General features: G+C 61.5%; 2 protein-coding genes across 4 annotated transcripts; one reads left to right on the forward strand and one right to left on the reverse strand.

Moving 5' to 3' along the window:
* Nucleotide 1: 1 nt before the first annotated feature.
* NCAPH2 (non-SMC condensin II complex subunit H2) lies at nt 2-19,407 on the forward strand. Of its 3 annotated transcripts, none has more exons than XM_075924362.1 (22): nt 2-92; nt 393-641; nt 1,288-1,407; nt 6,046-6,147; nt 6,603-6,658; nt 8,520-8,601; nt 9,385-9,456; nt 10,376-10,455; nt 11,577-11,731; nt 12,193-12,285; nt 12,599-12,726; nt 12,859-12,930; nt 13,189-13,255; nt 13,772-13,879; nt 14,859-14,912; nt 15,379-15,449; nt 16,399-16,495; nt 16,887-16,952; nt 17,583-17,638; nt 18,167-18,268; nt 18,749-18,898; nt 19,058-19,407. In XM_075924362.1, exons 3-22 carry the CDS (start codon nt 1,297-1,299, stop codon nt 19,193-19,195), a joined length of 1,860 nt encoding a protein of 619 aa, XP_075780477.1. In that variant the 5' UTR covers nt 2-92; nt 393-641; nt 1,288-1,296; the 3' UTR covers nt 19,196-19,407. The 3 variants fall into 3 exon arrangements, with proteins under 3 accessions (XP_075780477.1, XP_075780467.1, XP_075780460.1); XM_075924352.1 differs by having other exon boundaries at nt 393-571; nt 1,263-1,407; XM_075924345.1 differs by having other exon boundaries at nt 393-571.
* Nucleotides 19,408-21,019: 1,612 nt separating this feature from the next.
* On the reverse strand, nt 21,020-23,219 carry SCO2 (synthesis of cytochrome C oxidase 2). Its single transcript, XM_075924372.1, has 2 exons — nt 23,069-23,219; nt 21,020-22,049 (listed from the first exon to the last, which is right to left on the reverse strand). The coding sequence occupies exon 2, from the start codon at nt 22,036-22,038 to the stop codon at nt 21,064-21,066; it is 975 nt and encodes a 324-aa protein (XP_075780487.1). The 5' UTR covers nt 22,039-22,049; nt 23,069-23,219; the 3' UTR covers nt 21,020-21,063.
* Between the last annotated feature and the right edge of the window lie 213 nt (nt 23,220-23,432).

The raw sequence follows: 23,432 nt of genomic DNA on the forward strand, positions 1-23,432 counted from the left end.
GCCCCCCCCCCGCCGCCACGTCACCGCGCCGCCCACGTCGGCTCGAGCGGGAAAATCAAAATGGCGGCCGGCGGCGGGGGCTGATCCCCCCGGTGAGTGTGGGGCGGGCCGGCCCCCCCCGGGTCTGCGGCCTGCGCGGGGGGGCTAGAGGGCGGTACTGGGGGGGGGTCTGTGGGGAGGGGGGGTGAGAGCTGGGGGGGTCTGTGGGGGGGGTCTGAGGAGCGGGGGTGAGAGCTGGGGGGGTCTGAGGAGGGGGGGTGAGAGCTGGGGGGGTCTGTGGGGAGCGGGGGGTGGGAGCTGGGGGGGTCTGTGGGGAGGGGGGGTGAGAGCTGTGGGGCAGACCCCAGGCTGCTCTCAGGGATGCAATGAATGGCAGCTCCTGCTCTCTGCAGTGCACGCAGACCCCGTGTGCGAAGTGATGCAAGTTCAGAGCCGTCTGGCCGTGGGTGAGCCTGTGCTATGCCGGTACCAGACTGGGCCCTGAGACCCCGGAGTGAGATCGCGTGTGCGTAGCTGCTGGCTGAACTGGTGCTCCAGTGTACAAAGGAACCACCCCGACAAGGCCCCCCAGGTGCTGAGACTGCTTAAATAATAGGATGAGTAACTGAGGCTGCCTGCCTCGCTTTACTTCTCTTGGCTCGGTCAGTGTCTGTGGGATTTCTAGCCAGTTTCATGCTTGGGTTTGTTTATGTACAGACAGGGTTCAAATTGGAGCAGCATTCCTTATTTGTCACATTGCGTGTTCCTTATTGTGCACCCTGGGTTGTGACACAAACATTCCCCTGTGTTGTCATAACAAAGCTCTGGGTTTTGTTTGAATTCAAACCTTGCTCTTGGTGTCCAGTTTTACAAAAGCTGGCTTTGGATGAAAACAAAACTGCAGCCGGCTTTGAGCTGACTGCATCCCATGAAATGCCTGCAGGCTGCAAAGGACAGCAAGTCCTGCCAGAGGACGTTGTGCAGCGCTGGATAGATTCACGGAGGACAGGCCATCAATGGCTATTAGCCAGGGGGCAGGAATGGGGTCCCTGGCCTCTGTTTGTCAGAAGCTGGAAATGGGTGACAGGAGAGTGGTCACGTGATGATCCCCTGTTCTCTTCCCTCTCTCTGGGGGCACCTGGCATTGGCCACTGTCGGCAGACAGGATACTGGGCTGGATGGGCCTTTGGTCTGACCCAGTCTGGCCGTTCTTATGTTTTTATTAAGTGGGTAGACCTGTGTCCTTGTTCTGTCCCCTCCTCTCTGTGGCCTTGTCTGCCCAGCTCCTGTAACTTGCCGCGCTTGTAGGGATCTGTTATGATGGAGGATGTGGAGTCGCGTTTCCTGCACCTTCTGCAGCCCATCCGGGATCTTACGAAGAACTGGGAGGTGGATGTGGCAGCCCAGCTGGGGGAGTATCTGGAGGAGGTAAGGCGCGTTCTCTCCATGCATGTAGACAGGAGTGGGGGCGGGGAGGAATGTCTGTATCCAAGCACCCCGGTGTGACTTGCAGCCAGGCAGCTGGAATTCCTCGTGAGTGGTGCTCACTTCAGCCCCTAATGCTCCCGTCCCTCGGGCCAGCATTGCTGTGTTGTCACTCACTCCTGGGCCTCAGACCTGTGTTCCTTTTGCTCCTGCAGCATAGACCTTTTAGAAATGATACTTGTTACACTACAGACCTGTTCCTTGAAGAACTATTTGCCACCAAGATTAGAGCTCTAGCCGCAAGCTGGGAGGGGTTGCAAGTGCTTTGGGGAATAGGGTTGTAATTCAAAATGATCTGGACACACTGGAGATGTTGTGCTTAAAAGAAGCACCTGGGATCTTTTTCTGGGGGATAAGGCAACACACCACGTTTATTGAACATACATAGATCAATCAATACTTTATCATACGCATATGATGCATTACACTCATGCACTCTCACACACACATTCACACTCCGTCTTGTTGTTACTAATAGTTGCTCCCCCTAACTACACTGGCCAGATGAGTTAGATGTGGAAGGGGTGGAGCCGGGCTTCTGCCGATCCAGATCAATGCTCCCATGTTGACAAGACGAAAACCTGGGGTCCCTCTGCAAGATGCTTCCTATTTATCCCTCTCATGCAGCCAATTAGTCATCACCTCGCCTTTCCTAATGCTGCTTCAAAGAGGGTCCTTTCAAGGGCAAGTATCAGAGGAGTAGCCGTGTTAGTCTGAATCTGCAAAAGCTGCAAGGAGTCCTGTGGCACCTTAGAGACTAACTGAAGTGTTGAAGCATAAGCTATGCTCCAACACTTCAGTTAGTCTAAGAGGGTATGTCTACACTACAAAGTTAATTCGAACAAACGGACGTTAGTTCGAATTAACTTTGATAGGCACTACACTAGCGCTCCGCTAGCTCGAACTTAATTCGAACTAGCGGAGCGCTTAGTTCGAACTAGGAAAACCTCATTCTACGAGGACTAAGCCTAGTTCGAACTTACTAGTTCGAATTAAGGGGTGTGTAGCCCCTTAATTCGAACTAGTGGGAGGCTAGCCCTCCCCAGCTTTCCCTGGTGGCCACTCTGGCCAACACCAGGGAGACTCTATTGCTCCCCTCCCGGCCCCGGAGCCCTTAAAGGGGCACGGGCTGGCTACGATGCCCGTGCCAGGTGCAAGCCTGCCAGCACCCAGCTAGCAGACCCTGCACCTGGCACGGCTCAAGCCAGCCACCCGATGCCCCCAGCCCTCCCCCTCTTCCCGGGACCAGGCTGGCGGCTCCCGGGAGCTTGCCCGGGACCGCACGAGGCGGGCACCCGCCTGGTCTAGTGCAGACATCGTGGACCTCGTCCACGACCTCCTCACTAGGCACAGGAAAGTGGCCGTCTAGGGCAGGAGAGCTGCCAGCCTGGCCACCCAGGAGCAGGTGTGCATGAAAATCAAGGGGGTCCACTGAGACCTCCAACCCTGAGCCCTGAGCTTACAATGGCTGTACTGGGTCAGACCAAAGGTCCATCTAGTCCAGTAGCCTGTCTGCTGACAGCGGCCAACCCTAGGAACCCTGGAGGGGATGGACCGAAGACAGTGACCAAGCCATTTGTCTCGTGCCATCCCTCTCCAGCCTTCCACAAACTTTGGGCAGGGACACCACTCCTACCCCCTGGCTAATACCACTCCATGGACCCAACCTCCATCACTTTATCTCACTTCTCTTTAAACTCTGTTCTAGTTGTAGCCTTCACAGCCTCCTGCAGCAAGGAGTTCCACAGGTTGACTCTTTGCTTTGTGAAGAACAACTTTCTGTTACTAGTTTGAAGCCTGCTACCCATTCCTTTCCTTTGGTGTCCTCTAGTCCTTCTATTATGGGAACTAATGAAGAACTTTTCTTGATGCACCCTCTCCACACCACTCATGCTTTTATAGACCTCTATCCTATCCCCCCTCCGTCTCCTCTTTTCTAAACTGAAAAGTCCCAGTCTCTTTAGCCTCTCTTCATATGGGACCCGTTCCAAACCCCTAATCATTTTAGTTGCCCTCCCCTCTCCCACCCTCTCTCTTCCCCTCTCCCACCTCCTTTTCCCAGTGACCCCGAGTTTTGTTCAATAAAGAGAGATTCTATTTTTGACCACACATTTTCTTTATTTTGTACATCAGGAAGGGGGGCTAGGGAAGGGTAAGTGGGAGGAGGTGAGGGAGGAATGGGGTACGAGCCCCCGATGGGGAGGACTGGGCTGGCTCTGCGGGCTTCTGGGGGTGGAAGCTCTCCTGCAGCCCCCCAATTGCCCCCTCACCCCAGATGGCAGCCTGCGGCAAGTGCAGCCGGTCTGATGTGTGGGCACTCAGTGTGGGTACTCAGGGCACTCCAAGCCAGGACTGCTTTGCAAGCGGGGCACCCCTGAGAATCATAGAATAATAGGACAGGAAGGGACCTCGAGAGGTCATCGAGTCCAGCCCCCCGCCCTCAAGGCAGGACCAAGCTCCGTCTACACCATCCCTGACAGATGTCTATCTAACCTGTTCTTAAATATCTCCAGAGAGGGAGATTCCACCACCTCCCTTGTAATTTATTCCAATATTTGACCACCCTGACAGTTAGGAATTTTTTCCTAATGTCCAATCTAAACCTCCCCTGTTGCACTTTAAGCCCATTATTCCTTGTCCTGTCCTCAGAAACCAAGAGGAACAAATTTTCTCCTTCCTCTTTGTGACACCCTTTTAGATATTTGAAAACCGCTCTCATGTCTCCCCTTAATCTTCTTTTTTCCAAACTAAACAAGCCCAGTTCATGAAGCCTGGCTTCATAGGTCATGTTCTCTAGACCTTTAATCATTCTTGTCGCTCTTCTCTGTACCCTTTCCAATTTCTCCACATCTTTCTTGAAATGTGGCGCCCAGAACTGGACACAGTACTCCAGCTGAGGCCCAACTAGTGCAGAGTAGAGCGGCAGAATGACTTCACGAGTTTTGCTTACAACACACCTGTTGATACAACCTAGAACCACATTTGCTTTTTTTGCAACAGCATCACACTGTTGACTCATATTCAACTTGTGGTCCACTATGACCCCTAGATCCCTTTCTGCCATGCTCCTTCCTAGACAGTCGCTTCCCATCTTGTATGTATGGAACTGATTGTTCCTTCCTAAGTGGAGCACTTTGCATTTCTCCTTATTAAACCTCATCCTGTTTACCTCTGACCATTTCTCTAACTTGCTAAGGTCGTTTTGAATTATGTCCCTATCCTCCAAAGAAGTCGCAACCCCACCCAGTTTGGTATCATCTGCAAACTTAATAAGCGTACTCTCTATCCCAGTGGTCCCCAACCTTTTCAGGTTGTCGGGCGCCAGGGGGCGTGGCCGTTCGCCCGCCCGGGGGCGGCCCCCCCATAGCCGCATGCCTGGGGGCGGGGCCCCCTCCAAGCGCCGCGCGCCCAGGGCCGGCGCCGGCGCCTCCCCTCCCCCCGCAAGCGCCGCGCGCCATGTGCCCGGGGCCAGGTCAGCCCCGAGCACCTGGCGGGCGCATGCAAATGCCCCCGCGATCGCCATGGCGCCCGCAGGCACCGTGTTGGGGACCACAGCTCTATCCCAATATCTACATCATTGATGAAGATATTGAACAGTACGGGTCCCAAAACAGACCCTTGCGGAACTCCACTTGTTATCCCTTTCCAGCAGGATTTAGAACCGTTAACAACAACTCTCCGACTACGGTTATCCAGCCAATTATGCACCCACCTTATCGTGGCCCTATCTAAGTTATATTTGCCTAGTTTATCAATAAGAATATCATGCGAGACCGTATCAAATGCCTTACTAAAGTCTAGGTATATGACATCCACCGCTTCTCCCTTATCCACAAGGCTCGTTATCCTATCAAAGAAAGCTATCAGATTAGTTTGGCATGACTTGTTCTTCACAAACCCATGCTGGCTATTCCCTATCACTTTATTACCTTCCAAGTGTTTGCATAGGATTTCCTTAATTACCTGCTCCATTATCTTCTCTGGGAAAGACGTTAAACTGACCGGTCTGTAGTTTCCTGGGTTGTTCTTATTCCCCTTTTTATAGATGGGCACAATATTTGCCCTTTTCCAGTCCTCTGGAATCTCCCCTGTCTGCCATGATTTTTCAAAAATCATAGCTAAAGGCTCAGATAGCTCCTCTATCAGCTCCTTGAGTATCCTGGGATGCATTTCATCAGGACCTGGTGACTTGCTGACATCTAACTTTCCTAAGTGATTTTTAACTTGTTCTTTGTGTATCCTATCTTCTAAACTTACCCTCTCTCTGCTTGTATTCACTACGTTAGGCACACCTCCAGACTTCTCGGTGAAGACCGAAACAAAGAAGTCATTGAGCATCTCTGCCATTTCTTCCAAGTTTCCTGTTACTGCTTCTCCCTCCTCACTAAGCAGTGGGCCTACCCTGTCCTTGGGGTAGACAGAACTGTCTGTCCGGGGTGGGGGTCGGGTCCCTTTAAGCACAGCCCTCGGCTAGCCACCCCCGGGGACTATAGATTAGTCGACTAACCGATAAGAATTTGTGAGGTTACCTGACTATTCAATGAACCGATATTTAACATCCCTAATCTGTGTGTCCTGTAGCTGGACCAGATCTGCATTTCCTTCGATGGCGGCAAAACCACCATGAACTTCATAGAGGCAGCTCTCCTGATCCAGGGTTCAGCCTGCATCTATAGCAAGAAGGTGGGGGAGCCAAGGAGGCCTGTCGTGACTCACGTCTGCTGCCCCTGCAAAGCCGGGACCAGAGCTTGCATGGCCTTGGCCAGCTGCAGGCGTGTGCAGTGGGTGCTTTGGGGAGGCTCACTTAACACTGAAAGTGTCAGGCCATCTGCATGTGTGCTATTGACCAAAGGTAGCCCTGAAACAATCGGCCTCACAGGTTGCCAGATCCAGCCCCTACTGTGGCTCCCTCGTCTCTCTTGGGATACGGACGTGCAGCCTGCAGAGTCTCTCCAGAAAGTACTTTGTTCCTCAGGCGAAATGCTCCCTGCACCTGGAGTTAAGGCGAGAACGCAGAAGTTATTGAAAACAAACATTGAGGCCTCTTTAGGGTCCCCTGTCCCCCTCAGCCCCTAATGAAGCAGCTTCCTGGAGACCCTTACAATTCAGCCTCTAACCCTCTTGCCCTGTTTTGGCAGGTGGAATATCTCTACTCTCTCGTTTACCAGGCCCTCGACTTCATCTCCAACAAAAAGTAAGTCCATTTTCCTTCTCTGGGAAGTTGCCCCTTTTGAAATCTGCCTGGGCTCAGTGCTGGGGGCTCTCAGCATGGCTCCCCGCAGGGTAGCTCAGCAGGCAAGTTCGTAGCTTTCTGTTCTGCCCCTCCTGTCCTTATTCTCACTCTCACGCTTCTTTGCCCCTCCCTCATCTCTTCTAGTCAAGCGTCTGGTTGTACTTTGCAAACACTACTCCTCCCTTAGATCAGGGATGTAATAATGTAGTCGATTAAACCAGTGTTTCCCAACCAGTGGTACGAGTACCCGTAGGGGCACTCGAGAGAAGTCTGGGGGAGACGTCAACACAGCTGAAATTTGGAGAAAACTGAATGTTTGTTTTAAGTTTTACCGCGTTTTATTATTTTTGTACTTTTTACACCCAAAAACATCATCGCCCGCCCGGCTACGTTTAAGTTGTTTAAACAAATGTGTTGCAATGGTAGAAAAAGGTTTTGTGTGTCTGAAAACTTGTAACAAAAGACAGGACTATGCAGCACTTTAAAGACTAACAAGATGGTTTATTAGGTGATGAGCTTTCGTGGGCCAGACCCACTTCAGTTACTGGGGGTACTTACCCCCCCTTAAAAAAGGGGGGGGTACTTCATAAAAAAAAAGGTTGAGAAACACTGGATTGAATGATTAACCAAGATGCCAAAGCTTATCAGTTAATTCCTTCGAGGAGATGCATTACTCCCCCACCAGTACACTTTTTTAGGGGGCTGGCCAGCAGCCTGGCTCAGTCCCGGCTGGTGCTGGCTCCTGGGAGCTACGCCCGTTGTGAACAGATTTTTTTCAGGACTGGAGCCTAGCATTAAACCCGCCAAACACCACGGAGCCAGTCCTGGACGACTGGTTTAACACCAGATGAAGGACGAGCCTGCCCAGTGATCTGAGCAGGGAGTCGTTCTTATGGGTTTTTATTCCCTTTTCTCCCACTGACTTACTGTGCAGACTTGGGCAAGGCCCTTTGCTTCCCACCCGCGCAAACAGCAATCGTTTCCCTATGTCTAAAGCAGGGATGTGAAGAAGCGTGTAATTGGTTAATCGTGAAGAAGTGTGTAATTCGTTAATCGTGTAACCGACACCTTTTTTGTCCACTACACGATTACTCTAGAAGAGTTGGCACTGCAAGACTCAGTCCCGGCTTGTGCCGGGTCCCGGGAGCGACCCCTGCTTTGTTATGCTACATGGGAGTCTGCTGTCCTGTGGTAGCCTTATGTGTGTGCCTCGGTTTCCCTGGGCACTGCATCAGTAGCGAGGCGAGGGTGGGAATTTGGGTGTGACTGCCTCCCCCACGTGCACAATGGCTGATGCCTCCTGCAACCTGAGCCTGGGAGGGGGGTGTGACCAGGGGATACCTTTTGCCCGGGAAACTGGACAAACGCTGCGGGTGGGGCTGGCTGCTGGGGGAGATGGGCTGCTGGGTGTGTGAGTGAGTCTTGCCAGCTGGGGGTGCAGGGAGAGGGCCCCTCTGTGGCCAGGGTGGATGGTGCTGGCTGCTCCAGGTTCCCTTGCTGACCAGTCTGTTCTACGCCGTGTCCCTGTTGACTGATAAGCCCTCTGCTCTCCCTGCCAGCCGAGAGTCGCATCTGGCTGCAGCTGGGGGTGCAGGGCCCGGGGACTCCCCGCCCCTTGGAGACAGGCCCCTTCTCTAGCACTGTACCGGGTCCTCTCTTGTCCTTGTGGCTTTATCTGCTGCCCACTTCTGGCCTGGAGCAGACACACGAGGTCCCCGTGTCTTTAGTCAGAGATCCGGGAAAGGCCCTGTCCCCGGGAACGTCCCGGCTGCCAGCAATGGTTTTCCTAGCGCTCTCTTGTGGCTTTTCCCCTCTAACCCAGGCGGGACAGGCAGCCGACCTCGGTGGGGGAGGATGGGACGGACGCTGACGTGAGCACTGGCCCCAGGAGGGAGGAGGAAGAGGTAAGATGCTGGGCGGGGGGGTGCCGTTCCTGTGTGTGCCAGCAGGGGGAGTGTGGGCAGTGTTCCAGCTGTCTGCACCCCTGGCAGAACTGGGGATCTGCTTGGGAGGGTGACCCTGGGCTGCAGCTTCCGGTGCCAGGTCTAACTGTGCCCAGGCTGGTTGGCTGCTCTGATCCCTCGCCGCCAGACCCCTCCCAAGCTGCTCTTCTCTGGCTCTGGGGTATTTAGCATCCACTGCTCCCTCCCCCCTGCTCCCAGACCTCCTGGCCTTCCAGCCCTTCACCGCCTGGGACAGAGCCCTCTGCCCCGCCCCAGGGACTGGCCGCTCGACCGCCACGGCTCTGTCTGCCGGGACAGAGGGCTGACGGCTGCGGGAGGCGTCAGCCGGTGACCAGTACAGCTGGCATGGCTAACCAGCCGCGCTGCTTGGGGAAGCCTGGTGTGCTGGCTTTGGGGAGCAGGGCCTGCCCGGGGCGTCCATCTGGTGACGAAAGGTCCCAGCTCCGAAGCCCCTGAGGGTAGGGATGTTTCCCTGGCCACCGTGTGCAGCGTTCCCATTGGCTCTGCCCCCTCGTCGGCCCTGGGTGCAGAGGCAGCTCTGCAGAGCCCTGGTTTGGGTCGGGGGCAGCGGGCTGTGCCTGGGGCAAGGAGTCAGGATTCCTTCCGCCACTGGACACGTCGCTTGACCTGCCTTCGGGGCGCAGCGCGACGTGTCCGTGCAGCCCGTCCAAGAGAGACAGCTGTGTGGGCGAAGGGCTCAGCCGCACCCCGCTCTCCTTGCAGTTCCTCTCGCTGGACGACATCAGGGACACCGCTGTGGTGAGCGTGGACATGAGGAAGGACCACCAGCCTCCCGTGAGTCACGGTCCCCAGTAGGGAGGGAAGAGTTTAACCGGTTAACTGATGAGCATTAGCTTAGTGATTGCACCTCCTGGTTAAACTTCCAGGAGCCCCCAGGGCCGGCAGCCCGTGGAGCATTTAACCGTGTGACTTGGGGCGAGGAACCTTTTTTGGGTCAGGGCCACAGAAAAATCAGTCGGGGGCTGCACATGAGCAAGAAGCAAAAAACCAAACCAAGCCTCCTTCCCTGATGGGGCCGCTGACTGAGGAGAAAGACACGGCCCCCAGAGCCTCGCGGGGCCAGGCTAATAGATTTTGTGTGCTCCAGTCCCGTGGGGGACTGGTGGGGGGGGACTGGAGTGCTGGGTGGGCTCAGCCTTGGGGGAGAGCCCTGAGCCTCGGGGGCTGGATCCAGGCAAGCAGCCCCCGGGCCTTAGGCTCTCTGGCCCTGCTGTAAGCGATTGTATTTCAACCGGTTACGTGGTTAGTTTTTAAAATGTTTGCATCCCTAGTCCCTATCTGATGTGCCTGCCACGCTCCTGTCCCTTCTGCCCCTGCATCACGGGGCTTCTGAGGCTAGAGTCTGCCAGCTTCCCCTGCCCCCCGGGTCTCCTCTAACTGAGCCGCGCTGCTAGCAGAAACCCCTGCCAGCAAGGGAGAATTTCCAGCCATTCCTGCAGCCAGGACCCTCCTCAGCAGCAGCAAAAGTGGCACGCTGTGGGTACCAGCAGCTGTCCTGTGGCTGGCGAGAGCCAGTGTTTGTCCCCTGGCAGGTCGGTGCCCAGCCTGCCCCGACAGCCCTGAGAGCAGAGGGCAAAAGCTCTCCGGGTGTGTGATCACTTCTTCCCGGCTGCAAGGCCCCTGTCTCTGGAGAGCAGCCGGGTCCCCTCCTCCCGCAATGGGCAGCTGGGATCATGCGGTCCTCCCTTTGCAGACGGTGAACATCGTTCCCTTGACTCCCATGGCCCTGGTACCGCCGGAGGAGATGGAGAAGAGAGACAACCCCCTGCTCAGGTAAAGGCTCCCCGCCACGTCACTCCTTTCCTCGCGGCTGCCTGCTGTCTCTCTTGGGTTGTCTCACCGGCGGCGTTAGGGTCGGGCCCTACTCGGCATCTTCATTAACGAGCCAGAGGAGGGAGGGGAGGAGGCCGGGGGCTCCGTGGACTGCAGAGATGTGGGCAGGACATGGCAGGAGATTCCTTGAGGGAAACACAACTGGGGAGCAGGCAGAGACTGGCAGGAAGGGGGGGTAGCAGCCAGTCTGACGTGAGGTGGGTCACCATGAGCCTGGACGGATGGAGGCCTTGTGTCCCGAAGCAGGGAGGGAACAGCCTCCCTCTCTGGCCGGCTGCAGGGAGCCCTCGCTGGGATTCTGCCCACAGCTCTGGCACCATCGGATCAGAGAGTGGGGCTATGTAGGGGGCGTTCAGAGCACAATGACGTAGCATGTGACCTCTGAGGAGAGGCTGAGGGATTTGGCCTACAGAAGAGGGGGGATTTGGTAGCAGCCTGCAGCTCCCTGGAGGGGGTTCCAAAGAGGCTGGCGAGAGGCTGGTCCCAGTGGGGGCAGAACGAGGAGCAATGGGCTCAAGTTGCAGTGGGGGAGGTCTAGGTTGGAGACTGGGACAAACTGTTTCCCTAGGTGGGGGGGAAGCGCAGGGCTGGGTTCCCTAGGGCAGGGGTGGAATCTCCATCCCTAGGGGTGTTTAAGTCCCAGCTCAACTAAGCCCTGGCTGGGCTGATTGAGTGGGGGTTGGCCCTGCTTGGGCAGGGGGCTGGACTCGGTGCCTCGTGAGGTCTCTGCCGGCCCCAGGATTCTGTGGCTCTACCAAAGTGTTCGGGGCCCAGAGCGAGACGTGAGCTGAGCTGAACCAGTCCTGTCTGGCTAAGCGACGGGGACGGGCTGCTGGCCTGAGCCGCATGGGAGGGTGGGGCCAGGTCTCCCCAACGCAGCCCCCTCAGTCGTATCCGAGCCAACAGAGGTCCCGTTCTGTGCTGGCTTGGGGGGTGACTGGGCTGATGGACCCAGCGTCTCGCCCTTCTTCCTGGCGCCCTGCGCAGCCCAATATGAAACCTTGCGCTGGCTGCGCCCGGGGCCGGGTCAGAGCCGTTCTGATGCCGTTTTCTCCTCGCAGCCGGAAGGGGGAGATCCTGGCCAGCCGGAAGGATTTCCGCATGAACACGTGCACCCCTCACGCCAACGGAGCCTTCATGCTGGAGCTGGCCGGCCTCTCGCCCACGCAGTGCCCCCAAGCACGACCCCCGGCCAGGGAGCCCGGCAGCGCCACAGGTGCGGGGTTGGGCTGGGGGGGTTTCCCGTGGCCACTCCAGAGAGCACTGGGGGGATGTGGGCCTATTCACTGATACCCCCACATCTGGGGAGAGGCTCTTTGTTCCTGCCCTTTCAGCGTCCCCTGGCTCAGGCTGGGTGAGCTGCGTCCTGCTGTCGGCTGGGCCTGCCTCCAGCGACGATGCTGAGGGGACCGTGACCGGCCCACTGCAGCACGGCCTGGGTGGGGGAGAGACGAGGGGACTGGCTGGGCCAGCAGTTGCCCTCCTAGGGGCTCCTGCCCTGGGCCAGGCGCTGCTCCACAGGAGAGGCCGAGCTGAGGGGAGCTGGCTACTCAAGTCGGCCTGGTTTGTGGCTGGCTGGAGGGAGCCTTGGTCACCAAACCAGGAGCTATTTGAGGGGGTTCCTCGGGGGCCGAGCGCCGTGTGGGGGGCTCAATAACAAATCTCCCCCGCCCCCAGGAGAGCAGATCGGCCCGCAGCCTGGAAACGTGCCCACGGAGCACAGTGTCTGCAGAACGCCTGTCCCGGTCCTGAACTTCTCTGACCATGAAGGTGAGCGACGCGGCCGGCTCGCTGTGTGAGGCCGGGGCGCTGGCGGCGCTCTGACCCCGGTTCCCTGCCACAGGGGGCCATGGGGATGCTCCCGTTCTCCCTGGCAGCCCTGTGGCTTGGGGGTGGGTCGGAGCAGGTCTCGGTCACTCGAGACCCTTCAAAGGGGCAGGTGGGGGGCTGGCTGTTCAGAGCTGCCTGAGCGGTCCCTCTTGGGAGTGGGGCAGGGGGAGGATGGGTGGCTTTCCAGGGGCTCTCCCTAGGCCGGGCTGGGAAGGGACCCGTCTCTCCAGGTGACTGTGCCCCTCTCTGGCAGGCGCCGTGGCACCAGAGTGTGGCGGAGGTGACGACGATGACGCAGGAGGCGGGGGCGATTTCTGGCCCGATGCCCCAGCAGGAGGCGTGGAGGCCAGTCCTGCTGTGGAGCACATGCAGCAGCAGAAGGTAGGAGGTGGGGCTGTTGCCGGGGGGCGGATGGGAGGGCTGCCGCACTGGCTCCCATCCAGCAGCCTGGGTCCTGCTCCCTCCCCTCTGTATGCTGCCTCGGAAGCTGACTGCCTTGTCCTCTGCCTGCAGAGCGCGCCCGAGGGCAGGGGGTACATGCTGCGGGAGAGGGCCCCCGCCGTGGACCCCAACGCCCACATAAAGGTGAGAGTCCCTGGAACGCCTCCGGAGGGGCAGCAGCGTCCCTGTGGGGTGGAGCGAGTCCCCGCTGAGGCAGGTGATCTAGGGGCTGCCCTGTGCAGGGGGCGTTGCCAGGGGGCAGAGCCCTAGAGCCAATCGCAGCGGCCCCTGGCTAGTGCCTGGGTGCTCCTGGCCGGCTCAAGGAGGGGGCTGTGCCAGGTGGGAACCCGCAGCCTGGCCGGCGAGCGGTGACATTCACCAGTCCCTTGCGTTCTGGGGCAGGAGATGCTGGATCCCTGGCGGAGCCTCGACCCCTTTGACGACTCCGAGGACAAGCCCTTCAAGAAAGGTACCGAGGGGCCAGGTGGCTTGGCCCGGCTGCTCCCTGGGGTTTAGCCGCTGGCCCGGGATGGGCTCCTAGGCTGGGCGTTCGGCTCCGGGGATTGCCCGCTTGCTGGGGGCAGGGAAGCCCGTGTCTGAGAGCTCCTGCTGTCCATGGGGCAAATGTCACTGCCCCCATCTGGAGTTGAGCCCTGCGGCCTGCGGAGAGCGGGTGTCCCAGCCTGCGGGGCCCAGGGGCCCCTTGGGAAGGGCCCCTACACTGACAGCGAGAACAGCGGGACCCCAACCTGCCTCCCACGGCGCTCGCGGGATTGCTGGGTGCTGAGAAGTGGTGTCAGGCCCTGGCCTCAGAGCCCCAAGGAGCGCAGGCGCCTCTGCTGGGGAAGGGAACCTGGCGAGGCTACGTTCCTGGGTCTTAGTCCCGGGGCAGGCGCTGGCTGTCAGTGGCTAAGGAGCCAGAGACTGGCAGGGCCCCTCGCCGCCCACCGATGCCAGCTCACTCCCTTGTCTGCCCTGGTTCCAGGCAGGCCCTTCACGGTGCCGCGGGGCCTGGCCGAGGTGCCCGGCAGCAAGCGGAAGAGGAGGGCCCCCTGTAAGCTGCAGGACTTCATGAAGTGGTTCTCTGCCACCCGTGAGTATCTGCGCTCCGGTGCCGCTCCTCTGCCCGGCCTCCGCTCCCTTGTGCTATGGCGACGGTGTCTGGGCTCTGCCCTGGGACTTGCGGCCTGCAGAGAGCGGGTGTCCCAGCCTGCGGGGCCCAGGGGCCTCTTGGGAAGGGTCCGCTGGGCAGTGCTCCCAGACAGAGGCCAGTGGGGGTCACCCACAGCAACCAGTGACTGCCCAGGGCCACGAGAGGGGACAGCCCCCCCACGTCACACCCTCCCTAACCCGCTTGGCTGCGTCCCGCTATCCCAGGGGGTCTCCAAGTCCTCTCACCGCGACCCCCCTTCTGACAACAAAAGTGACAGCACCACCCCGGGGGGGCAGAACCTGAGCCCCACCCTCCCAGGATGGGGTCAGCCCCAGGCAGAGGGCCTGTAACCTGAACCCTGCTGCCCTGGGCTCAGCAAGTCTGACACCAGCCCTGGTGGCCCCATTAAAACGGGGTTGCCACCCACTTTGGGATCCCGACCCCCAGCTGGAGAACCACTGCTCTGTCGGGTCCTCTCGCTACTTCTCCCAACCCCCAGGCGTGGCCTGGAGCCGCCAGGGGGTCCCGGGGCTGGGCGAGCAGCTGTGCCTGGCCACAGGGCTGTTTGAGGCGCTGGCATCCGTGCGTGTGTCCATCTTCTCCGGGCCCCAGAGCTGTAGCATCGCAGCCTTGCCCCCTGTAATTAATCGCTCCTCCTCCGAGGGGTCTGGCGGGGGGTCCTCCCGGCGGGGAATTGAGACCCAGAGACTAGGAGACTCACCCCAAGAGATGCAGGTAGCCGGGCAGAGCAGGGACTTGGACACGGGTCTCCTGCACCCGCGGCTGGTGCCCGCAGCGCCGGGCCAGCCTCGCGTCTGTGCCTAATCCCACTCCTGGCCCCAATAAGCTGCTGGCTGGTGCCCAACCGACAGGGCTGAACCCGCCGGTCTCACGTCTCCCGGCTCCGGTCTCTCCCCAGAGCACGACAGAGCTGACACCAGACGAGCCAAGAGGAAAGGACCCACGTTCGCTGGTGAGTGAGCCGGGGCTGGCGGTGTCTGTGCAATAACCCCCTTCCCCGCCCCCCTTAAGTCAGCTTTGCTGTCTCGGCATGTGGATTTGCACACCCCTACGGGACGTGGCTCGGTCCGTGTGCCTTTCTAGTAGCTCAGCCTGTGGTCCCCCCGGGCAGTGAGGCGGAGGGTTGGAGCAGGAATGTACTTTCACCCTCCCTCTCCCATCAGCACACCCCTCCTCCCCACCCTGGGGGGAGGGGGCTGGCCTGCACTGGATGGGGTAGGATGCCCAGCTGGCTGTCCCACTGCAGAGCAATGGGAGCTGCATGCCCAGCTGGCTGGAGCAGGCCTCTCCCACCCCCTGCTGCGCTTTGGTAGGGTGTCTGTCCTGGAACGAGGGGGGACCCCAGCCTGTCTGCAGCCAAGCCAGGACCGGGCCAGGCGCCCTGGCGGGCAGTCCCCAAGCTCCCACTGTCTTGGCAGATCTGGAGGTTCTGTACTGGAAGCAGGTGAAGGAGCGGATGGCCGTGCAGAGGAAGCTGCACAGGAGAATGGTGAGAGCTGCGGCGGTGGGCCGGGGGGGAGTGCGACGGTGCCTTCGGCCTGCCTGTAGGAGGGGACAGGCTCCTGGGAGCACCCTCCGGATGTGAAGGACTAGTCGACTAGCAAATGTTTATCGGATGCTCTGCTCAGTAGTTCGCTAGTTGCTTCCCCCCCCGGAGGGGGCACTTCAAAGCGGCAGTGCTGTGTGGAGCCTGAGGCCAGACCCCGGCTCCATGCGGTGTTGCTGCTTTGAAACGCTGCCATGGGAGCCCAGCGTTAGGCTCCTCCCGGCATTTCAAAGCGGCAGTGCCGTGTGGAGCCTGAGGCCAGACCCCGGCTCCATGCGGTGTTGCTGCTTTGAAATGCTGCCATGGGAGCCCAGCGTTAGGCTCCTCCTGGCATTTCAAAGCGGCAGAGCCGCATGGAGCCTGGGCTGATCCCGCAACGCCACACGGAGCCCCAGGATCCACAGGGAGTCCCCAGTGGACCCCGGGCTCCACATGGCGCTTTCACCTTTAAAGTGTAGCAACAGCCCTAGGGGGGTGCCCATCGACTAGTCGATGCAAATTGCATCAACTATTCGATTAGTCCATTACCCGCAATTTAACATCCCTCGAGCACACATGGGAGCCACAGGGATTGGCCGGTGGCTAGGGCATCTTTCCCAGGCCTGCCCCGCACAGGGCAGGGACCACCTGGGCTGCAGTGTTGCCCCTTGTGTTTTCCATCCTGATGCGGAATAACTTTTACATGCACTGAGGTGCATGTGGATGTGCACCACCCGTGGAAACTGGGCGCTCTGCTAATCAGCTGGGCAGCACCCAAGCGCTCGGCTGCCCGGGAGCACAGGGGGCAGCCCTGCCCGGCATATACTGCTCAGGGCCCTTGGGTGCTGCAAATCCCGAGGGCGCCCGACGCAGCGAGGCCAACGGTGACAGCCGGGCCTGTTCCCTCTGCCAGGGGCTGCTGCTGGGGAAGCATCTGCAGGAGGAGCTGCCGGAGGAGGCCGAGGAGGAGGAGCGAATGGACGACTACCTGGACCACGACGGGGGGGCAGGTACTCCTGAAAGCCGGGGGCGGCCGTTGCCTCCCTGGGCATGGGATCCTGCCCGCTGGGCTTCGCTCCTGCCCTGGAGGGCAGGGCCAGGAAGCGCCCCTCAGAGGGGAGGCATTTGCTATGGGGGACCCAACCTGCTGAAACTGGAGTGAGAATTCAGGCTGGGGCGCTTTGTGCCGAGCTGGACAGGCAGGCTCCGCACCCCCGGCACACCCAGGGCATCGGCCGTGTGACGCCTTTGTCCTCTCTTGCGGGGGTGAAGCATCCAGCAGGCTGCAGGGATCCCCTGTTCCCGCTCCCCTTGGTTTGGAGACTCCATGCTCGGCCTTCTGGGCAGGAACTCCTCCCCCCCGCCCCCCCTCCAGCCCTGACCAAAACCCTTTCTCTGCAGATGACTTCCTGGAGCAGGAGGACATTCAGCCGGAAGCCCCGGAGCAGCTGCCCGAGGGCGACCTGGGTAACGTAGTCCCAACAGATCCCCACCGTGCAGCCTCGTTCACCCCGAGGGCCTGGGCTGGCAGCAGGCCCCAGCCGGGGAGCTACAGCAAGGACGTGCAACTCAGAGCGGCTGGGCGTAGCTGGACATGGGTGGTATCCCAGCATGCATTGCTCCATTGTAAGATGCACTTCATGCTGGGACCTGTAGTCTCCAGGGCTTGCAGTTTGGTTAGCGGTGAGCACGGCCCTACCAGATTCACCGTCCATCTTAACGTCAGGGACGGGGTTTTAAAATCGGTCACTCGCACGGTGTCCGATGATTCCATCTAAGGCTTCAGGGTGTTGGAACCCTGGGTTCCTGCCCCAGAAGGGGTCTCAGAGTTGCCCCCCCCACCCTACTTCTGTGCTGCCGTCGGAGATGGGTTTGGTCTCTGGTTCGGGCCCATCTGTTCTGTGGGTGCCCCCTAACTGATGGTAGGAGTGTGGTGCGTGTTCCCAGCCTGGCGCGCACGCCCAGCGCTCAGGCAGCAAGCTCCATGCCCTTCCCGTGGGGCAGGGGGAGCCACGTCCCCGTTCGTGGGTCGGCAGGGCGGCCGTGTGGAACAGCAGCCCTGGGGGCACTCAGCTACAGCTTCCCCTTCACTTCCAGGCCCCTGCGCGATCCCCGACTCCCTGAGCTATGAGGAGCTGGTGAGGAGAAACGTGGTATGTACCCCTCCCGGGGGGCGTGGGGCAGAGTGCAGGGCCTCCCTGCCCAAGCCTGGCTCTGTGGTGCCGCTTGCCCATTGGCCTTTCCCTGCCCAGGCATCCATGCCCGCCCTCCCCCCCCGACGCCGTGGCTCATGGCATCTGGGAAGCCACGGCCATGAGTGTCTGTTCCCTCCAGCCCAGGCACGAGTGGGCTGCTGGGGGGCTCACTGGACTGGTTCTGAGGTTCAAGGGACAGCCTGGGAGTCTCTCAGCCCCTTGGCTGTCTGAACCCCCGCTCCCGCTCCAGTTCAGGGCTGTGCAATTAAAAGCCCATGAGGGCCAGGCCAGAACTTTTCAGCAGAGAGGGGGAGCTGCTGGCTGCTCCATGGGGCAGGCCCTCCGCCGGAGGAGTGAGCCCCCTGCCACTCTCGAAACACTGGCAGGAGCCATCTCTGCCCACGGCTGTTTGACTGGCCCCAAGCTGGGGGGCTGGGGGTGGGGAAGGTCCCCCTCCTCCCCCCTCATGCTCTCTCCTGTGCCCAGGAGCTGTTCATCGCCAACTCCCAGAAGTACGCCCGTGAGACGGTGCTGTCCCAGCGCATCCGCGACTGGGAGGACAAGATGGGACCCAAGCTGCAGGAGCAGGTGCGGCCGGAGCGTGGCTGGGGGGCGGGGAGGCAGGGCAGAGCGCGGGCTGGGCTCTCTGCAGGCCTGGGAGAGGTGGGCGCTGCTGGCAAGGCCCCGGGGTGGCTGGTGTGGGCTGGGAGTAAGGGTGGCGGGTGTGTTGCGAGAATCACCCCGCCACTGCTCCGGGGCATGTTCCCATCTGCCCAGCCCTGTGCAGCTTTGGCCAGGGCTCCCTGTCTGGCCTGGGCCCCTCCCACCGTCAGCTCCTGCCCCATTAGGTAAACTGGAGTGAGAGCTGCCCAACCCACTGCCCCCCGCAGTGCAGCCTGTGTCCTGGGGCAGCCAGCGACAGCTGCAGAACGGGGTTGGGGGGGCGACTGCCAGGCCAGTCATTGCCCTCCTGTGAGGAGGCAGCCCCCACTTGCTAGTGGCTGTGGGTGAGCGGGCTGGCCCCAGCCCCTCAGCGTCTGACACCCCCCCCTCCCCATATCGGCGCAGGAGGAGCGAGCCGCCTTCGACATCCACAGCTATGGGGACCAGCTGGCGGGGAGCTGCGGGCGCCTGGGCGAGTGGCGCTCCTTCGCCAGCCTGGTGGCAGGGAAGCCGGCCTTCGAGGTGTGTCGCTACATGCTGGCCTCGCTGCAGCTGGTGAGTGGCTGGGCTCAGGCTGCCCTGGGGGTACCCTGCTCTCCAGGGCGAGCAGCCAGCCCCTCCCTGCCCCTTGCTGTGGGCCAGGCTGCCTGTCTGCCTGCCCGCCCCAGAGCTACCCACAGCTGGAAGTCAGTCCCCCGGCTGTCGCCCCTACAGGCCAACGACTACACGGTGGAGATCGGCCAGCAGCCGGGCCTGGAGGAGGGGGTGGACACCATGCGGCTGCGCCTCATGACCCAAGAGCGAGCGCACGAGCGATTCCGCACCTACATGGCCCCCTCTGTGTCGAACTGACAGCACCTGCGGCTTGCTGGGACACACGGTGCCGGCCGGGGGCTGCTGTGCCGAGAGCCCTGCCCTGTGTATATACTGCCCTCCTGCAGCAAACTCTGTACAGCCTCTGCCTGTCTCTGCTGTCTTCTTCCGGCCGCCTCTGGCCGGGTCCTTCTGCCTTCCTCTTTGCTCTGGCTCTTTCCACCTGCATGCCAATAAACCCTGGATACGGCGCTGGGCCGAGCTTCCCCTCTGACTGGGGGTGAGGGGTCAGGCTCCATGGCGTGTGCTTTAGCGGAGCCCGGGGCTGGCGGGTAGGTGGAAACGCTCGTGGGCCAGGCAGGCTCCTGTCCCGCTCCTCTCCCACCTGGCACTGCTAAAGACAGACATGGCCCTTCCCCCAGGCTCCTGCCCCTAATGACCCACGGGGTCAGGCCCAGGGCTCTGCGGGCACACCTGGCCCTCGGGTACCCGTCGGCTTCTGGCCGTGAGGTTCAGTGCATGAGGCTGCAGCCTGGGCCAATCACGCTGCTGGCACTTCTCTCGTTCCCTTTGGAACGGGGCCTGCGCTTGGCCTCACAACCTCCCCTGGGCCTGTGGCCCTGTGTGTTCAGCCTGCCCTGAGTGACCTTGTTCCTGTTACAGGCTGGGCAACAGCCCTTCCCGGCTCCCTGGCCCCCCAGCAGGCAGCGTCCTACAGCCTCTGTTCCACCCTCGCTGGGCTCTTGTCCAAGCTGACCCATTCCAGTCTTGTTACTCTCCTCCGGCAGCCCTTCGACCCCGTGTCACCTCTGTGGCTGTCACTCCCTCTGGCTGTTGCGCAGGGGTGACCCAATCCACCTGCACTATGGGCCATGCTGCTCTGCCTCTCCTCTCCCCCAGAGCAGCGCTGGCTCATACACAGCCTGAGCCTGGCCTGTGCACTTGTGCTGGGGAGGGGCTCAGAGCAGGGATGGGAAAGGTGCAGCCCACGGGCCCCAGCAAGGCCGGGGCGCCCGAGAAGTCATTCGCTGTTCAAGGGGTGCACAGCGCCTGGGGGGAGCCCCCAGCCCTTTTGATCAGTGAATGACTTTGTACTGGCTCCTGCCCTGCCCTGGGTGTGGGGAGAGCATGCAGTGTCCAGAGGGATCCGCCAGCTGTTCCAAATGGTTGGCGGTGCCCTCTAGGTGCTGTGCCCTCTGGCGAGGCAGGGGAGCACATGAAGTCTCTGTCCCCCACTAGCATTTAGAGGGGCCCCTTGTGGGGGTGGAGCTGCCTGCACCGCTAGCTACAATTTGTGGAGTTACCTGTCCCCCTGCAAAACGTATTGCCCACCCCAGAGGAGCCGAGACCTTTACTCAGTGTCAGTAGAGGCCCAGGCTGCAGGGCGGGAGGGCCTCCCCCCCCCGTATTAGTGTCCTGCTCCCAGGGCTGGGCTGAGCCCCTCAGACCCACCAGCTCAGAGACTTGTTGGGAAATACCCGCCCCACCCAGCGCAGAGAATTATCCAGGCTGGCTGTGAGTAATCTTAGGTACGCGGCAGCCTCCACCTCTCCTCCTGCCCCCTGGCAGCTCCCAGCTAGGCCAGGTCAACTCAACGTACCAGCAGCCCCAGCCACTCACTATGCTGCCAGGGCAGGCCCAGCCTTTGGTAGGGGCAAGGCCAGCACCGCAAGCAGGCTGGGAGTTGCAAAGCAGCAGCAGTGTTTGGTGCTGGCAGGCCTAGGTAGAGAACAGCACTGACTGCAGCAGAGGGAGGATCGGCCTGCCCTCAGGGCCCCGGGGGAGGGGACCCACTGGCTGCCCAGGGGCAGGGGGCTGCCTGCTTTGCCAGGTCCGGCCCAGCAGTGGAAAGGAGATCAGGCCCATGGGTCTGCCCTAGCAGTGAGCAGGGCGTTTATTGCTGGTGCTCAGCTGCCGAGCCGCCGGTAGGTCTCCATGTGGCCCTTGATGCTCTGGACGATCTGTACCTCGCTCTTGCCCCGGTTGTAGTAGTCCAGGAAGAGCCCGTCGGGGCTGAGCAGGTAGATGATCACCGTGTGGTCGACGATGTAGTCGTTGTCCTCGTCCCGGGGCCCGGCACTGTAATACACCCGGTAGGCCCGGCCTGCCTTCCGCACGTTCTCCGGGCTCCCGGTCAGCCCCAGCAGGCGCGGGTGGAACTCCTTCACGTACTTGGCCACGGCGGCCACGTCGTCCCGCTCGGGGTCCACGGTGATGAAGACGGGCTGCACCCGGGGCAGCTGTGGCTCCTGGTCCAGCAGCCGCACCACCTGGCTCATCTTCTCCAGCTCCTCCGGGCAGATGTCGGGGCAGTGAGTGAAACCGAAGTAGAGCAGCACCCACTGGCCCAGGAAGTTGGCCTTGGAGCGGGGCTGCCCGGTGTGGTCCACCAGCTGGAAGTCCCCCTGGCCGAGGGACAGCTTCTTCAGCTCCTGGATGCGCTGCAGCTTCTGCTGCTGCTCCTTTTCCCTGCGGAAGTAGAGCCAGACCCCCAGGAAGGCCCCCCCAAACAGGCAGGTGATGAGCAGCCGAGTCCTCAGCTGCACCTGGGCCGTGCCCGATGGGTCCCCCTGGGAGAATGGTCGCCTTGTGACCCTGTTCCAAGAAGGGGGCTGTGCTGCCCACCGTGGCTGCAGGCTCCCTGCTGCAGCAGCTGGGAACCACCTTGTGGGCGTGGAGAATCCGCCGCTGTCCCACGCTTTCGAGTGTGGTGACAGCTGGACTCTTTTACTGGCTGTCGACAGGATGTGCCTTGCACTGCCAGGGGGAGAGGGGCTGTGGGCACGTCCCCAGAGAGCCCAGCATCTCCCCCCAAGGCCGCACTGCTGGGGACCGCACTGAGCCCCGGGCCAGCAGCTCCGCAGGGGGAGGGTTGGAAACATCCTGGGCAAAGCTGAAAGGGCAAAAAAGAGCCTCCAGTAACTTGGTGTCTTGGGCTGCACCGTTCTGCAAGGCAGGAAGTGCGGGCCAGGCAGGAAACCAGAGCATGGAGCAGATGGGTCGGTCCCCCAGGCTGGGAATGCAGGAGCCCTGGCTCATGGCTCCCAGAGCACGGGCTGATCCTCACCAACCTGGCGCTGCAGCTGCAGCTGCACCTGCACCTGCCTTCCAGCCTCCTGCAGCCCAGCCCTGCCCTGCCCCGCCCCAGCTCTTCCAGTGCCCTGTGGCCCCCCCCAGCCCTTCCGGTGCCCTGTGCCCCCCCCCAGCCCTGCAGCCTCCTGGCCCCCCAACCCTGCCCCCCCTGCCCTGCAGCCTCCTGCCCCCCCCACCCCCAGGCTCCCCCCAACCCTGCTCCCCCAGCCCTGCAGCCTCCTGCCCCCCCACCCCCAGGCTCCCCCCAACCCTGCTCCCCCAGCCCTGCAGCCTCCTGCCCCCCGCCCCCCCTGCCCTGCAGCCTCCTGCCCCCCCCACCCCCAGGCTCCCCCCAACCCTGCTCCCCCAGCCCTGCAGCCTCCTGCCCCCCCCCACCCCCAGGCTCCCCCCAACCCTGCTCCCCCAGCCCTGCAGCCTCCTGCCCCCCGCCCCCCCAGCCCTGCAGCCTCCTGCCCCCCCCACCCCCAGGCTCCCCCCAACCCTGCTCCCCCAGCCCTGCAGCCTCCTGCCCCCCCCCACCCCCAGGCTCCCCCCAACCCTGCTCCCCCAGCCCTGCAGCCTCCTTCTCCCCAGCCCCCCCCGCCCTGCAGCCTCCTGCCCCCCCCCAGGCTCCCCCCAACCCTGCTCCCCCAGCCCTGCAGCCTCCTGCCCCCCTGCCCCCCCCACCCCCAGGCTCCCCCCAACCCTGCTCCCCCTGCCCTGCAGCCTCCTGCCCCCCCCCCCAGGCTCCCCCCAACCCTGCTCCCCCAGCCCTGCAGCCTCCTTCTCCCCAGCCCCCCCCCAACCCTGCAGCCTCCTGCCCCCCCCAGCCCTGCCCACCTGGCCGGCGCCCGGGCTCTGCCCATCAGCACATTCGCTCCGGCCGCGCTGAACACGCGGAAGTCCGTGACGAATCCGCCCACACGGCATCCGCCCGGCGCATGCGCAGCCTCCCATCTCGGCGCTGTTCCGCCCCCCCTGGCGTTGCGCCTGCGCCTTGGTCCCCGCGGCTGACGCGCGATTCCCGGCTGCCGGCAGCAGGGGGCGCCGGGCGCACAGCGCTGGGCCCGCCGGGCTGCCACCTGGCGGCGCGGCGCGGGCCCGCGTTAAAGTGCAGCGCGCCCCTCCCCTCCGCCCCCAATGGGGCCGCCCCTCCCCCACAGGACCCCTTCTTTTGCAGAGCCCCCATAATGCCCCATAGCCC

The sequence above is a fragment of the Pelodiscus sinensis genome, chromosome 1 (assembly GCF_049634645.1).
Source record: "Pelodiscus sinensis isolate JC-2024 chromosome 1, ASM4963464v1, whole genome shotgun sequence".
In the NCBI taxonomy this organism is placed as follows: Eukaryota; Metazoa; Chordata; order Testudines; family Trionychidae; genus Pelodiscus; species Pelodiscus sinensis.

Coding starts and splice junctions, on each gene's coding strand:
- NCAPH2 (XM_075924362.1), top strand. CDS start 1,297: ATGATGGAGGATGTGGAGTCGCGTTTCCTGCACCTTCTGCAGCCCATC. Junction 16,953..17,582: donor GCTGCCCGAGGGCGACCTGG/GTAACGTAGTCC, acceptor CTTCACTTCCAG/GCCCCTGCGCGATCCCCGAC. Junction 18,269..18,748: donor GACCCAAGCTGCAGGAGCAG/GTGCGGCCGGAG, acceptor ATATCGGCGCAG/GAGGAGCGAGCCGCCTTCGA.
- SCO2 (XM_075924372.1), bottom strand. CDS start 22,038: ATGTTTCCAACCCTCCCCCTGCGGAGCTGCTGGCCCGGGGCTCAGTGC.